This window comes from Callospermophilus lateralis, chromosome X, assembly GCF_048772815.1.
Source record: "Callospermophilus lateralis isolate mCalLat2 chromosome X, mCalLat2.hap1, whole genome shotgun sequence".
Classification (NCBI taxonomy): Eukaryota; Metazoa; Chordata; class Mammalia; order Rodentia; family Sciuridae; genus Callospermophilus; species Callospermophilus lateralis.
This window is the reverse complement of record NC_135325.1, coordinates 32,377,411-32,394,769: the sequence shown is the minus strand read 5'-3', so window position 1 is coordinate 32,394,769 and position 17,359 is coordinate 32,377,411. Positions and strand designations below refer to the sequence as shown.

General features: G+C 38.7%; 1 protein-coding gene across 1 annotated transcript in view; it reads right to left on the bottom strand.

Annotated features, from left to right (window-relative positions):
* LOC143639426 (uncharacterized) overlaps nucleotides 1-15,436 on the bottom strand; it is an 831,269-nt gene extending 815,833 nt beyond the window's left edge. The window contains 7 exon segments of the mRNA XM_077107580.1: nucleotides 16-139; nucleotides 142-402; nucleotides 9,413-9,523; nucleotides 9,840-9,966; nucleotides 12,677-12,721; nucleotides 14,525-14,634; nucleotides 15,356-15,436. Coding sequence (XP_076963695.1) covers nucleotides 16-139; nucleotides 142-402; nucleotides 9,413-9,523; nucleotides 9,840-9,966; nucleotides 12,677-12,691 — 638 coding nt within the window. The 5' untranslated portion in view covers nucleotides 12,692-12,721; nucleotides 14,525-14,634; nucleotides 15,356-15,436.
* Between the last annotated feature and the right edge of the window lie 1,923 nt (nucleotides 15,437-17,359).

Sequence of the window (17,359 nt, the reverse complement as noted above, 5' to 3'; positions counted from 1 at the left end):
CCCAGTTTGAATTATCTTTTATTAAGGGCTTGCTTCTGGTGGAGGCCTTTTCCTTGTTGACTGGGTTCAAAAAATTTCTCTGCAGGTTGGGCTTTATCAAGATTAGAATGCAGAGATAATTTCCAATTTACCTTACACCATCATTTTTCTTTTTTACATAGCTTCTGATTTGACTAAGAAAATTAAAATTATGGTCTGAACAACTTTTCCATGAGTAATACTTAGGGAGTCTTCGTCCTACAGAAACAAAGCATTTACTCAGATAAATGATTTTTCTGCATGTTCTGCATTCTTGATTACTTTCATCCTTCAGTGTTTCCTTGTCTATGATTGCAGCTTGCCACAGAGGTCTGTCTTGACTTTCCTTGTAGTTATCTATCTGCTCATCAACTTGCCAGACTTCTAGGGGAAAAATATGATAAATCCTTCAATTTGTAAGTCTTTTTAAACTATAATATTACGGGAAAACATTAAGCCCTAAATGCCCTGTGGTGAACTCCTATCAACATGACTTGAGCTGATGTGGATGGATCCTCCCCATGTTCCACCACCCCTACCTGTGCTGACTGCAAATGCAAAGAAATGCTGGCCCAAATTTAACCAAAAAAAAAACGTAATATGCAGCCAAGCTAAAAACCAAGAAATTTACTAGGTGACAAAAATGAAGAAGAAATTTAAAGTGAGAGGGTGAATAAAAACCAAATCTGTGTGGCTTTGCAGTTGAGAGATTAAGGCTCTAATCATGAGTGTGAATTCCAGGCCACAGGGCATAAATGTGCAGAGAACTAGAACTGAGCTCCCAGTTTAGAGCTGGGAATCATGAAAGCCATCTCTGTTTGTAAAATAGAAATTAGAGTGATGTCACCCACTAGTTAATGAAAATGGTAAGAAGAATAAGGAGTTACTTATAAGAAATCAAAACCCTACTTCTCTACCACTTGAGGGAGTACATCCCAAATGGACATTTGAAGTATCATACAAGACCCCCAAAGTTGAAAAATACACCTAAATTGATTCTACATTAGTGAAACTAGTGGGCTCTATTTCTAAACCATTCTACAGTGATGCTTCCATAAAAAAGAACTCTCACTGAAAAGGAGTTCACAGTAAAAAAAAAAAATCATAAACTTCAAAGGGAAATGATCCACAATGAGTTGAAAACATGTCCACAGAAGTCTGTACATGGATGTTTATAGTGGCTCTACTCATAATTGCCCCAAACGGGAAGCAACTAAGATATCCTTTAGTAGGTGAATGGATAAACAAACTGATACATCCATACAATGGAATATTATTCATCAATAAAAAGAAATGAGCTATCAAGCTATGAACAGACATAGAGGAAACTTAAATACATATGCTATTTGAAAGAAGCCAGTCTGAAAAGGCTATATATTGTGTGATTCCAAACATATAACATTCTGGGAAAGGCAAAACTACAGAGACAGTAAAAAGATCAGTGCTTGCCAGGAGGGAGGGGAAAAAGGATGAAAAAGTGAAGCATAGGGAAATTTTAGGGCACTGAGATTATTCTGTATAATGCATTAATGGTGGATTTTTCAGCATTTCCATAGAACTGTACAACACAAAGAGTGAACCCTAATGTAACATATGGACTTTAGTTAATAATGTATTAACATTCACACATAAATTGTAACAAGTATACTCCACTAATGCAAGATGTTACTATTAGGGAAAACTGGGGTCAGGGAGAGGTATAAGGAAACTTTTGGTACTAGCTGGTCTATTTTACTATAAATCTGAAACTGTACTAAAAATAGTCTTTCAATTTAAAATATGTAAAGGGATGGATATATAACATGAAAACCTAGCTAAGAGAAAACTGGAGTAACTATAATAATTTCAGACAATGACTTCAGAACAAGAAAGATTTCTAAGACAAAGAAGGACATTACAAAATGATAAAATGGTTAATTCTCCAAGAAGAAATAACAATCCTAAAAGCATATGTACCTAATAACAGCACTTCAAAATACATGAGGCAAAAATGGATACATCTGAAAGAGAAACAGACAAATCCACAATTATTGTTGGAGACTTCAACACTCTTTGTCTCAATAACTGATAGAACGAGTAGACAGAAAACCAACAAGAATATAGATAAAATGTGAATGGCGCTATCAGCCAACTCCACTAATTGACATTCATAAAACACTACATCCAACAACAGCAGGATACACATTTTTTTCAAGTGCATATCAAACATTCACCAAGATAAGACATATTCTGGGTCTTAAAACAAAATATAACAAATTTATAAGAAATAATATGTGCAATAACAGTATCAATGAAATCAATGAGAGAAAGATACTTGGAAAACCCCAAATATTTGGAAATTTAAAGACATACTTACTTCTAAATAAGCCTTAAGGGACATCTAAAATATTTTGAATGAAACAAAAGTGAAAAAACAACATATAATTTGTAGGACATACCTAAAGCAGAATTTGGAGGGATATTTACAGCTCTGAATGTATATGATAGAAATGAAGAAAGATCATCAGAAGAAAAGAGTAAACATTAGAACAGAAATCAACAAAGTTGAAAATAGGAATATCCTTCAAAGGGGGAATGTTAAACAAACTATGGGGTATCCATTTGGCGAATTACTACTCAGTAATTGAAAGGAAGAAACTATTGGTACACACAACAGGGTGAATCTCCATAGAATTATGCTGGGTGAAAAGCTCCAATACCATATAGTTTCATACCGCAAGACTCCATTTATATAATAATTGTAAATTAAAAGAATCATAGAAATGGAGAATAAATTAATAATTTAAGGAAGAGTTGGGAGTGGAAGGAAATAGGTCTGGCTATAAAATAGCAATATAGAGATCCTTGTGGTAATAGAAATATATTCTGTATCTTGATTTTAGCAATATCAATATGCTTGCTGTGATTTGTATCAGGGTTTTTCAAGCTGTCACCATTGGGGGAAACAGGATAAAGGGTACATGTGGTCTCTCTGTAGTATTTCTTACAGAGCATGAGAACCTACAATTACATAAAAATAAAAAGTTAAATTAAAAAAAAATAGTCAAATATTCCAAAGAGTAGAACAGTGAAGCAGAACAACAAACAAAAGGAGGGAGGTCAAACGGAAAAGAAATAATACAATGATAGGCCTAAATCTAATAATATCAATAATAATATAAAATGCAACTATCCTAGGGAGAAACAATACAATGTATCAACTGATCCATAAAAAGTATGTTCAACATTCATTAATGATAAAAACTTGGAGAAAACCAGGATTAGAAGGAAATATCCTCAACTTTTATCAGGTCATCTATGAAAAATCCTATAAGTAAACTTATACCTAACGGTGAGAGAGTGAATGTATTTGTCCTGAGATCAGGGTCAAGGCAAGTATGTTGCCCTCCCTATTCCTTGTCAATATTATAGCGAGGATCCTAGCCAGTACAATAAGCAAGAAAAAAAGTAAAGGCATCTAGATTGGAAAGAAAGAAACTGTCCTTATTCATAACATGATAATTTATATAGAAAATGCTAAGCCATATATAAAAGAGCTACTAGCACTAATATGTGAGCTTAGAAATGTTCCAGGATACAAACCACATAAAAAAATCAGTTATATTTCTATAACTGGCAATGACCAATGAGAAATTGAAATATAAAACAAATATGTATGTGTATATGCATAAACACAACATTTATATTACCTTCTATGAACATAAAATATAGGGGTAAGTTAAAGAAAATATTGCAAGACCTGTTCATTCAAAACTGCAAAATATTACAGAGAACAAATTTAAGACATAAGTAAATGGAGAGATATACCATATTTATGAATTAGAGGACTGTATATTGTTAACATATCAATGATCCACAGATTCAATGCAATCTCATACAAAATCCTTTGCAGGTCTTTGACAGAAGTTGAAAAGATGATTGTAAGAAAATATTAAGGACCTAGAATAGCCAAAATATTATGAAAAGGGAAAGAAAGTTAGAGGACTCACACTACCTGATTTGAGCACTTAATATAAGGCTATAGTAATTAAGACAGTGTGACACTGGTATATAGGTTGAAACATAAGTGTTCAAATAATTTTCAAAAATAATGCCAAAGTAAATTAATTAAGAAAGAATGGCCTTTTCAAAAATGTTACAAGAACATTTGGAAATGCATATGCAAAGAATAATATAAAAGAATGCTAACCCTTACCTCACACCAGATACAAAAATTAGCTCCTTATCAGTCATAGACTTAAATATTAAGAATTAAAATGATAAATCTCCTGGAATAAAACATGTGAAAAAAATCTTTGTTACTGGGTTAGAGGTTGCTAAATAGGACATAAAAAAGTATGATCACAGAAGAAAAACTTGATAAACTAGACTATCAAAAACAAAAAACATTTGTGAAAGATATTATTAATAACAAAACAAGCCACAGCCTGGGAATAAATACTTGGAAAACACATAGCTGGTGAAAACTTATAGCCAGAATATGTAAATAACCCATACAATTTAATAATAAACCAAAATAGCAAAATATTACAACAGATACTTGACCACAGAAGGTACAGAGATGGCAAATAAGCACATGAAAACGTGCCCAATATAATTAATTATTATATAAATGCAAATTTAAATCACAATGAGATCCCCTACATACCCACTAGAAAGGTGTGTTGTTGGTGGGAAAACAAAATGATACAGCCACATTGGAAAATACTTTGGCAATATCTTACAAAGTTAAATATATGCTTACCATAAGACCAAGCAATCCCACTCTAAATCTGATATTTCCCAAGAGATATGAAATCATAGGTCCATACAAATACCTGTACAAGAATGTTCACAAGCTTCATTCATAATAGCCAAAAACTGGGAACAAGTCAAATGTGCATTAACTGGTCCATCGATAAACTGGAACACTACTCAGCTATAAAAAGGAACAAACTGCTGATGCATACACAACATGGATGAACCTAAAAAGCATTAAAGTAAGTGAAAGAAGTCATATATGACTCATTTATATGAAATTCTAGAAAGAAACAAACTAGAAGGGAAAGAGATAAAGCCTGGGGTGGAGAGAAAGTTTAATTATAAACGGAAACAAAGGTGTTTTGGGAGAGATGAAAATGTTGAATATCTTGATTGTGGTGATAGTTACATAATTATATTTGTCAAAATTATAGAACTGTGTACCTAGGGAAGGTGAACTTCATACTGGACATTATTATAGCTCAATAAATCTCACTTGAAAACAAAGCAACACAGTAACATCAGCATAAATATATAATGACCATACAAAAAATATATATATACAGAGAATTATGTTAGAATATTACAACATATAGCCAAAGATCACATGCCAATAATGCATATCCTTTTATTAAAATACCTCATAAGTACCAATGATATGCCTATAGGGAATTCAGGGGGTGAAATATACTAGTCTTTGCAACTTACTTTGAAAAGCACTGCAAAAAATACAGGTAAACTGATGGAAGGACAGAGGAATTGGCGGACAGACAGGAGAAAGATCAAATATAGCAAAATGTTAATTATTTAATCCAGGTGGAGATATTATATGTGCATTCAATCTGTAACTCTTTTACTTGTTCTTTATGAAAATTTTCATAATAAAATGTTGGGGGGAAAATCTGGGTAAAGAATAGCAAAGCAAATCCAGCCTAAATAGAAAAGAGGAAATAAAAGTAAAAGGAGAAAAATTAACAAAACAAAGAGGAAACCACAGAGAAATTAACAAAGCTAAAAATTCGTTCTGTGAAAAGATCAATAAATGTGACATAAATTTCAGAGGTTCTACTACTACATGGGATTTGATGATAATTTTTTATTATTATAGTGAGGTTACTCTTGAGACCAACAGTTCCTAGGAGACTTTTATTATCTGAAATTAACCTAGAGAACTATCAGAGACCTATCCAGGCATGGGGAGGGGTGGTTTACAGTCCCCAAATAGGTTAAGTATGGAAGAATGGGAAGCAATTCAAGTTGCTTTTTGCATCCACCCTTGGGAATTATGAGGGTTGTCTAGGAGCAAGTCCACATGCTCCTGTATTCCCATCCCATCCTGATCCCATGCTTTTGGATGCTGGCTTTGCTATGTCTCCCATTTCCTTGAAATCTCTCTAGCAGATATTTTAAGCAGCATACCTTTAACTAAACATGGACATTAGAACTCTCTGGAATGTTATTCAAAATCCATATAACCAGGCCCACCCCAGGTTTCTGAAAAAATTTCTAGAGAGTGGGGCCTACTCATGACTATTGTGAGAGTTCCATAGTAATTATGAAATATATATCTGGTTAACAATCACTCCATAAAATAAAACAAACAGAAAACCCCCCTTCTGTATGGGTAAAAACAGTGATGAAATTTTGAGTGCTTCCTTTATGCCAGGTACCATTTCAGATGCTTTACATACATCAATTCATTAACTTTTGATAATCACTAAGTTTTATCATTAGCCCCCTTCTACAATGAGTGAAGAGAGGCAAAGCCATTTGTCCACAGTGATAGCTACTGAGAGAAATGGCCAGATTTTGAACCCAGACTATGTGGCTACAAAGTCCATACTCTTAGCCACTTGGGTGTGGATGAATAACAAGTCTCCTTCCTCTGCCCAGGTACAAAACGATGTATTTATTCATTGTCTTCCACCAGTCCAACACTGGGTAAAGAAGAACGAGATGCACACTCTTCTATCTAGGGTTCTGTGTGTTCAGTAGAGAAATAAGCTATAGGGTTTTTTTTGGTATATGTGTGGGGGGGTACTGGAGATTGAACCAAGGGGCTTTACCACTGACCTACATCCCCAGACCTTTTTCTTTTTTATTTTGAGACAGGATCTCACCAATTGCTGAGGCTGGCCTCAGGCTTTCAATTTTTCTGCCTCAGCTTCCCAAGTTGCTGCAATTACAGGCACACTCCTCTGTATGCTAGGCATTTTATTTTTGGTACCATGGATTTGAACTCAGGGGCACTTAACACTGAGCCACATCCTGAGTCCCTTTTTGTATTTTATTTAGAGACAATACCTCACTGAGTTACTCAGGGCTGCACTAAGTTGCTTATGCTGGCTTTGAACTCATAATCCTCTAGCCTCAGCCTCCTGAGCTACTGCATTGAAATTACCATGTGGAATGCAAAAAAAATGTTATTTAAAGTTATAAATGTAACAAAGGAGATAAGAATTTAAGTAACATGAAGAGCTGAGAGCAGAAAGCCAAAGGGTAAGTAAGCTAATTCTTATCTTTCATTGAGAGGAGATACAAATGAAAATTCAAGAAGTGTAGGAATAAAGATATTCCCTAGACCTATGGTGGTGCTCAACAGAAGAACTGAAAACAAAAACCTTTAGTTAAGGCTGCTTTTGGGAGGTGTAAGTGGGAATGAATCTAAGATTACATTTTATCCTATGTTCTTCACTCAGACTGAACATGTGCATGTCTATATTAAATTTTAATAGAATGCAGTTTTAATATAAGGACATTGTGCTGGGTGTGGAGGCACACACCTGTAATCTCAGTGACTTGGGAAATCGAGGCAGGAAGATTGCAAGTTTAAAGCCAGCCTCAGCAATTTAGCCAAGCCCTAAGCAACTTAGAGAGACCCTGTCTCAAAATTTAAAAATATAAATGGCTGGAGATATAATTCAGTGGTTAAGTGCCCTTGAATTCAGTCCCTGGTACTAAATAAATAAACAGGCATTGTGAATCAGGAGGGTGGACTATCCTGAATATAGTTTTCATCCCTTTCAGGATACCAGTGAAATGAGAACATTCATTCTAATTCCAGGTATCACTGGAAATTAAGAAATTGTGCCATCAGTACACCTGGAATCCTCATGCATCTCTGTGAGGCAGCAGATATGGTGGTGCACTGAGCTGTAACAACAATACTATAGCTAGGAAAAAAAAAATAAGGAGAAGCAGGAGAGCAGTGGGGGCCACAAAGACCAGTCCAGGGTGCCTCTAAGAGAGTGGGTATATTTGCTCAGTAGGACCAGGCCCTGGGAAAACCACCTGGGGAATCACCTATGGATCCATGTGGCCAACATTTGACCAAGAATGTTGCTCTGAAATGAATCTCTAAAAAGCAGTGCTTCTCAGATTGTGGGTGTAGCTCAATGGTAGAGTACTTGCCTAGCATGTACAAGGCCCTGGATACTATCATCAGCACCACAAAAAATAAAGAAAAGAAAAATAGAGCAGTATCCTCAGCTGTCCTGTGCCTGCAAGTTCTCTGAAGAGCTTGCTGAAATATACATTCTGATTTAGTAAATCTTCAGTGAGGCCTGACACCATAGAGTCCCAGAAATTCGCAGGCTGCTGGTCCATGGGCCACACTATGAAGAGTAAGAGCATTCTAATCAAATTTCTCTGGGATGGGCTCATGGAGAGGATTAGTACAAATGGGAGAGCAAAAGGAGACCAATAGAACTGGAGTTTCTGAATCCCCACAAGCAGCTCAAAGTGAAAATAAACAAAAAACTAATCAAAGACAAAAGGCAGCTCCATCCATCCAGGACTGAAACATGGTTCAATGAAATATTCTACCTGGGAGCAATGGCTTCTCAAGTTTATGTATTTTTTGAATAATACAAAAAGAGCTGAGAAGGAAGAAAGTATTATTGAGAGAAGCAAATGGATGGATGGCAGTGGCATCAAGTCAGATTTGTAAGAGTCTGAGAAGAAATAAGAAAACAGAAACAGTGTGAAGGTTTATGGTTCCTGGGTTCAAAGCAAAGACAGATGAGAACATAGTGGGTACCTGGCCTAAAAGAGTTAAAGGTCGCTAGCAAAGCTTTGTCGTCCATACCAACGGCAAGTAACAGGTAGAATAATTTTCTTGAGGCTAAAACAAAGACTCCAAATTTCAGACTGAAAGGGCTTGGAATGCTGGGGGTATTCCAGACCAAGGTCCAGCCCTTCAGGCTGAAGATGGTGCAGCCCTGGTGACTACCCCATGCACGCAGCAACTTGCCCCTGTACAGCATGCCCAATAGACAGGAAATTGGTGTTTCGCCTACAATTATTCCAATAAAAACACAAAAGTCCAAGAAGGGGGAATAAAGTCTTAAAAGCTTCCAGAAAGGAGGGGGAAAGGGATGAGAATGGGCTTGGCACTTCTCCCTAGCAAGCCAGGAGGCTGGAAGAGAGGTGGGATGTCAGAACCAGAAAGACCACCCTCTGTGTGAATGCCAGGTGAAGAAACACAAGAGACCACAAAAGGCCAATAAGGTAGGGGCCTCATTTGGATATCACCACAGCTCATTCTTCAGACCAGAGTCATGTCACAAGTCTGGGGGCTGAGAAGAGCTCCTAAGTGCAGCCCAGGGGCCCAGCTCCTACACACAACTAGGTTCCTTATCCTGGCCTGACGCACCTGGATTCTGCTCACCTGGACAGCTCTGTATCGGAGTCCTTCCATCTGCCCTCCAGGCCTCTTCTCCTTGTCCCAACCTGAAGATCACATCTGGTTGGGCAAGTAGATACCCTGTTCAGGGGAAATGACATAAGACTGTGGCATTAATGCTGCGGGCATTCCAGACCAAGGTCCATCCCTTCAGGCTGAAGATGGTGCAGCCCCGGGACTACCCCATGCACGCAGCAACTTGCCCCTGTACAGAACAGTCACCTAGAAGGCGAGAGCACAAATGTCCTATCCAGTGACCTAATGGAACTATGAATTGTTGACCCTGAGCCTCCTGCCCAAATTCACTGAGGATTTCAATGCCACTGAGCTTGCAGCAGCTTAGAGAGGGAGATACTCCTGGGGGCATTCCATGTCACCCTGTGCAGCAGTCCCTCACCCAGAGACACCAGGTGGCTGTAGTTCTCAAGCATGACATCCCTGTAGAGGTTTTTCTGAGCAGGGTCCAGTTGCTGCCACTCTTCCAGGGTGAAGTCCACAAACACGTCCCTGAAGGTCAGGGATTCCTGTAACAGCACATTCCTCTTTAACACAAAGGGATCAGCTGGGGGAAGTGGGACATGACACCTCGTGCACACTGAGTGCATACTCTGTGCCCATTCTAAGACCTTTACCTGTACTAAAGATTTTAATCCTCATCACCATCCTAGGAGAAACTTGACAGAAGAGGAATATAAGGTGCACAGAACATAAAGTAACTATCCCAGATCATAGCTGGGAACTAGAGATTAAAATCTATGTGGTCTGTCTTCAGCACCCCCTTTTAAGACACTACAGTATTTTGTCTTTCTCTATACATTTGTTCTTATGTTGTTCACTAGTTGCAATATGGCAGAGTATTATAGTAGTCCTCCCTTATCTACAGGGGATATATTTCAAGACCTCCAATGAATGCCTGAAATCATGGATAGTACTGAATTCCTTTACATACTGTTTTTTTTCCAATACAGACATACTTAATGATAAATTAGGTATAGTGAGAGATTAACAACAATAATAAAACAAAACAATTATAACAATAAACTGTAAGTTATGTGAATGTGTTTTCTCTCAGAATATCTCACTGTACCATACTTCTTATGATGATGTGAGATACGGTGTCTATATGATGAGATGAAATGAGGAAAATGACATAGGCATCTAATATAATGTTACTACATAAGGGTTATATGAACACAAGTACTGTGATACTCTGTCAGTGGATCGGATAAATGAGATGACTAATAAGAGACTAATGGGTGGCTAGCATACACAATGTGGATAGACTGAATAAAGGGACGATGGAAGCTTGACAAGGATGAAACAAGGGAGCACAAGATTTCATCACATTATGCAGAATGAGATCCAAATTAAAACTTATAAATTGTTCATTTCTGGAATTTTCCATTTAATATTTTTAGACCAAAGTTAACTGCATGTAACTGAAACCACAGAAAGCAAAGCCATAGGCAAAGTGGGAATACTGTATACACAGGATTATATATACTTAAATTATGTTAAACTTTGTAGGGGAAGTAGAGTGTTAAAATATCTTATACATTCAATGCATATTTACTGAATAGACACCGAAGTGTTAGGCCCTGTGGATGTCAAGATTAATAAAATAAATAAATCTCCTGAACTTGTGAAGCTTAAATCTAGTAAAAGGAAAAATAACAACACTTATACATATGAAAGAGAAAGAAGATAGACATGGTGGCATATGCTTGCAATCTTGGCTACTCTAGAGAGGCTGAGGCAAGAGGACAGGAAGTTTGGAGTCAGCCTCAGCAACTTAGCCACACCCTGCTTCAAAATAAAGAAAAATATTAAAAGGTCTGGGGATGTAACTGAGTGGTAAAGTGCCCCCGTGCTCAATCCATAGTATCAAAAAAAAAAAAAAAAGGAAAAAGAAACAAAAAACTGATTCATGTATCTAGATAGAATGTATGAAAACTGAAGGAGAAAAAGACTTGGGGATGGGTGACAGAAAGAATTATCGTTCTTCTTTTGTTTAACAAAGCTTTTGCTTGAAATTTTGCCATGAGTAAAAATTACTTTGAAACATGCTCAATTACACTTATTCACATTCAACTCAGCATATGGTTTTAGAATTTTGACATCTATATCCTAAGTGAAATTGGTCTATAATTTTCTCTTTTGTAATATCTTCATCACATTTAAGGTTAAATGCACTCATAAAGTAAATTTGATTCCCTTTGATCTTTCATTAGCCTGGAAACCTTGAACATAGAAATTATCTGGTCTTTTAACATTCTGTGAAAGTAGTAATTAGTAAAGACTTAGGGCAAACTTAAAGTGTGAATATCTTTGACTCAAAAATCCAACTTTCAGGTATATCCTCAATAAACATGTTACAGAACAAATAGAAATGTAGCACATTGCTTATGAGGCACTGTCTTAATATTAAAAGAAAATTTAAAACCTAATTATCTATCAATAGACAAATAATTAAGTGATAATATCCATTCTACAAAACTGGAATTGAATTAATCTTTACATATTGACAAGGAATACTACTATTAATAATAATAAGGTGGTAAAAGATGGATAGGAGAGTATGATGGCAGTAATGTAAACATATAGGTATTCACATACATAGTTACATATGCATATATAACGTGTACATTTATATACACAGATATTCACATACAGTTACATATGCATATATAACATGTGTGCATTTATATACACATACACATATATATTTTTGCTTAATTAAATAGACATAAAAGCATCTACACCAGGATATCACTAACTTGTTAATAGTGTGCATCTCTGAGGAAGAATGTGGGACTGGGGGAGGAGAAATTGATAGTTTTGACTATTATTTTTGTGTATGTACATTAAAACATTAAGGGCAAATTTACCTTTATATTTTAAATGTAATGAATAAGAACAAGTGACCTAGAAGTGAAGAAAGGGAAAAAGCAAGATGAGTCTATATAGGTAAATACAGATTTAAGGAAATGTATATTTGATAAATATATGGAAAGATGAGGTACAGATGCCAAAGGAAGGAGTAGAGAATTTGTCTTCCCTTTCCCCTGTATCTATCTGTCTGTCTTCATCTCTCTGTCCCTGAGGTAGATAGGTTCAGTAGAAAACGGGATAGAGGGGATAATTAGGTGGTTTTTTAAAAAATTTTACTATACACATTACAAAAAGCTGCTCAATTTTACTAAAAGACAAAGTAGGGAGAAATCAGGGACTTACCTGGGAAATGGCCATCCTGTTCTGCTCTGGACAAAGGATGGAGGCCTAAAAGGGCAGAATTAGGAGGGTCAATATCAGTGGGGACAGCCATAACACCACCAGTATCAGCCTAATAATAATCATCTTTGAACCCTGGGGAGAATGATCTAGAAACATGGCCTGGTAGACCCAGTCTGTTTCCTTGGGATTATGCTAAGATCATGTGGGTTTTACACAGGGATTTTTGTTTTCCTTACTGCAGAGAAGTATGACTTACGTTTAAAGATACCTCCTCTATCTCCACAATTTTATTGCAAGAAATTTATCAGAAATAAACAATAATAAATGTGCACAAATCTGCAAGGATGTTCACTGTAGTCATTTCCAAATTTTGGAAGCAACTAAACTTCCAGCAAAGGATACTATTAAAAATAAGAAATATAAAAACAGACACATTTACATAGGCTTTTTAAAAAAAAATGTAGTTGTAGATGAACAGCATGCCTTTTTTTGTTTATTTATATGGGGTGCTGAGGATTGAACCAGTGCCTCACACATGCAAGGCAAGTGTTCTGCCACTGAGCTGCAGCTCAGCCCCATTACATAGGCTTTTTAAATTACTGTGCTTAGAATTTTAAAAGCAGGTTACAAAAAAACAAGTACAATGTGATCTCATTTATGTTAAACAATATATATGTATGGTTCCAAAGAGCAGTTTTTGAAATGGCACTGATTACCTTTGAATGATGATTTCAATTTTCTTTTTTTATTTATTTGAGAAATATAAAAATTTAAAAATATTAAACATCATTTATAATCACACTCAGATGAAGAGACCTTTGGCAGATGGTGAATGAGAAGAATCCCTTGATGTGATTTAGAGGAAGGAAACTAAATGGGATTGAGAAGGCTGAGGAAAAGGACAGTTGAGGACAGGACATATTCCAGCACTGTCAGTTCTTTGGGAAGCTGAAAACTACTGTGCATCTGTGTTTGCCTTCCTGGCCCTCCACTCTCCACTGGCCCCTCACCATCTATCCCTACCCTGTCACTTTCTCCTTTCACACCACTGGCATTTGGATTGCCATGCTCTTCCTTGTTGGGCAGTTTTCCAAAGAAAGTTCCAGCAAGGAGTTCCAGTGCAGAGTAACCATCCTACACTGCAACAGTCACTATGGCAGCATCAGGACAATAGGGTCAGCCCTGGGGAGCTTAACAAGGCACCTTCTCAGGCCATTTCGAAAACATCAGAAAGAGGCAACAGAACTGGATGATAGCATGCCTGGAGATTGCTCTGAAATTCCAAACTCTAAAAATTTAAAATGTATTTCTTCATTTTGGTCAGGATGGAGAGAGATTCAGCATGTTCTTCAGAGTGTGTGATGCTAATGCTAAGGGACCAACTCAAATACAGAAGGCTCAATGACAAGAGAAGGGAGCATAATGCTGTGAACTTGTATGTGCTAGGGAGAGGAGAAAGGTGTAACTGTTCCCAGCCTCATCCAGCCATTGCAGCCACTGTAGCAGGGCAGCTGTTCCATCCATGCCTCCAGCCACCTATGACATTCATCTCTCTTTCTCCCTGTTAGAATCAAACTACCTACTGGCACATGGAATTTGATGGACATGGAAGTTAAGTCAGTCTTGCTCTCTCAGCTGAATGGAAGGTCAAAGGCCACTGTAGGTCCAACTCTTCTAGGATTATTGTTCTGTGAGTCTCCAACTCTGGGCTGAGGCTTCTCCTCCAACTCACTCAAGAGGAACTCTCTTGTTCCCAATTAGGCAGTATCAAGGAACTCAGAGACAAATGCAAATGGCTGGGGCCATCATTGCAGCAGTAGATTTCTGCCTCCCACCCAGAGAGCTCACCTCCTCCAGAGGTCTCAGGCTGGGGCTTCTTAGACTGACTGAGGAAGCCAGGGTGCTGATAAGCTGGAGTCTGAAGTTGGTTAGCAGTGGTCTCAGTTGTACACTCTGCCCTGAAAACACAATGACCACAGGAGATTCCATTAGCGACCCCTATGCTACTTTTCATGGAGGCATAGTGACTCTTTCTAGTTTCAAGATTTAACATTCATGATGAGCTCCAGTATTGCCAATGAGTTCAACACTGCTGTACTAGGAGTCCAGACTCTAGAACCAACTGATGGCCAGCTGTGCCACTTCTATTAATTTAAGGCATGAGTTGAGTAACTTCTACGTGCCTCTTTTACGTATTGGAGACATATAAGTGATCAAAATCTGATTTCCATTCTCCTTTGGAGCTTTTTAATTTTAGTAGGGGAGAAAGGAAAAGATAAACATAATAAATAAAGGGCAGGACACATTGGAAAGGGCTAAGTGTTACCCGGAAAAGAAAAAGGATCTCTAGAGATTAACACCCACGTGACTTCAGACAGGTGCTGAGCCACACTGTCCTGCTTTGTCTCTAAAATAAAGCTAATTGTAGCACCACTGCATAGGGCTCCTGTGCAGATTAGTGTGAGAACCGGCCTGGAAGCCTGGCCTTTAGTAGGACTCAGTAGTAGTCACTGAATGACTCAATGCCATCAGTCCATCCACGACTCACTGACCCAAGAGCCTAGCCTCCAACCTACCACACTGTAGGGGTCACTCAATCCCCAAAGGTGAGCCAACACACGACACCACAGCCCCGCCATTCCTCCCCATCAAGCCCGTCACCATCACACCTCCCCTTACTTCTCCGCCAAGTCCCAAAACCTCGGTGGCGGATGACAACAGCTTCTGTGAACTCCCTCCTGGGCGCTCCGAGTACTTCCGTTTCCCGTCACCCCCTGGGAACGCGAGTTAGCCGAACTGGGCATGCGCCGTAGCTTGGGGGCGGGAGGCGAGGGCGTGGCAACACTGCCAATGGCGCTCTTGGCGCCTGCTAGGGAACGTGGTACTGAGTGTTCACACTGAGGCGGGAGGGAGCGACTAGAGCTTGCGACCGTATTCCCTAGCGAGTTGTAGGAAAGACCTGGAGAGAGGAGAGGGGAGCGGACGCCGCGCGGCCCTGTTCCCTCCCGCGCCGGGGCAAAAGCCCGTTTTCTATCTGTAGTCCCGCGCTGTTCTATCGCCGAAACCACACTTTCGGCTTCCTTTAGCTCCTTTGAATAGGAAGAAGTCACGCTTCTGGAGTCAATAGGAGCAGGAGGTCAAGGCCACGTACAGACCGTGCGGGGCGGTACGGAGCCAGACCCTGGGTCATGCTGAGTCCTGGCAGCCCCAGCACAACTTCCCGCTCTGGGGAAGTTGCCCGGGAAGAGGGGCTTTGAAGTTGTGCTGCAGGACCAGGAACCTTCTGAAATGAGGGAAGAAATCTAGATGAATCATTCTCCTGTAACATAAATGAAGGGCTTCTGTTTCTGGCACCATAGATGTCCTGGAACAATCTGGTGTTTACTTTTTTTGGGAAAATACATTGTAAAGTAGCAGAGAACTGTGTGCTCTGGGGGGTGCTAGCCAGTGACAAAGTGGCTTTGAGAAAAGTCTTCTGTTGCCTGTCACTTTCTGGGAGAAAGAAGCCAAGTGTGCACTCTGTGCTTGTTATAACTGACTGGTCACTGACATACCTCCTTGGGTCAGGAATAAAAAGAGTCCCAGCCCAGGTATACCTTGAGGTACACCTTTTGTGCTGGAGCTAACACACGCCAGGCACTTTTCATAGATGTGTCAAAGATGATCATGGACTCAATCAGATATTTAATTTCTATTTACATATGTATCTTCCTCCTCATTCTCTTTACCCTCAGCAATTTCCCTCACATTCTCCAGTGTTTTTCTGTACTGAACACTCAGTACAGAAATCTCCTGGGAACTAGTTCCGTCTAAGCCATGTGTAGAAGTCCTAGGAAAAGAGCATGTTTTCACTAGGACATGTGAGCAATGAATTATTTCTCACTCTATTTTCTGTGTATATGTCAAGGATGGCCAGGTTTAGAGATACCAACCTATTTATTTCTAGAGGAGAGGTGTCCAAATAACTGTCTTTTCATACATCACTTCCACTAGGCTGAAAATACTTATGTTATTATGACAGTGTCCTGAGGACAGTGGAGAAACCCCAAGCTGCAGAAGCATCTGGTCTGTGGCTCTAGCCAGATTGTCCCCGTATCCTGATTCTGCAGGAACAGGTGCTTACACAAAGAGAAGGGTTAATGCTTTGGATAGGGCATAGCATTCAGGAATTAAACACATGAATTAAACACTGTTTGGGCTGTTGGGATCTACTAATCTATTGGAAGAGATGGCATGGATCCAGTGTTTCCTGGGCCTCTTTTCTGCCTCAGCCAAGTACCACCTGCCCTAGACAGCCTGCTGATGTTCCTTTAAGCATCTCTAGAACTCCAACCCCAAGAATAGCTCTTGGCAGATACCTGGTAAATGGGGCTAGTTTTTGTTATCCTCTCCCGCCCAATATGAAACATGCTGGTACTTTGGCGGGATTTTTCCATACTGTGGGAAATTGCCCTCTCCCTGCACAATTGTGTCTGTGCCTGGCACCATTGTTGCCCTGGATCACCACTTACATCCAGCTGCAAACATTTTTATGCAAAAGTTAAGCTTAAACAGGGAGGATAAAGGGAGTATGGATAGGAGTAGCAAAAGGCTGTTAAATAGGAGGAATAGATTTTAGTGTTCTAAACCACACTAAAGAGGCTGTTGTGAACTCTGCCTTCCTCAACAAGACTTCTGAGGCAC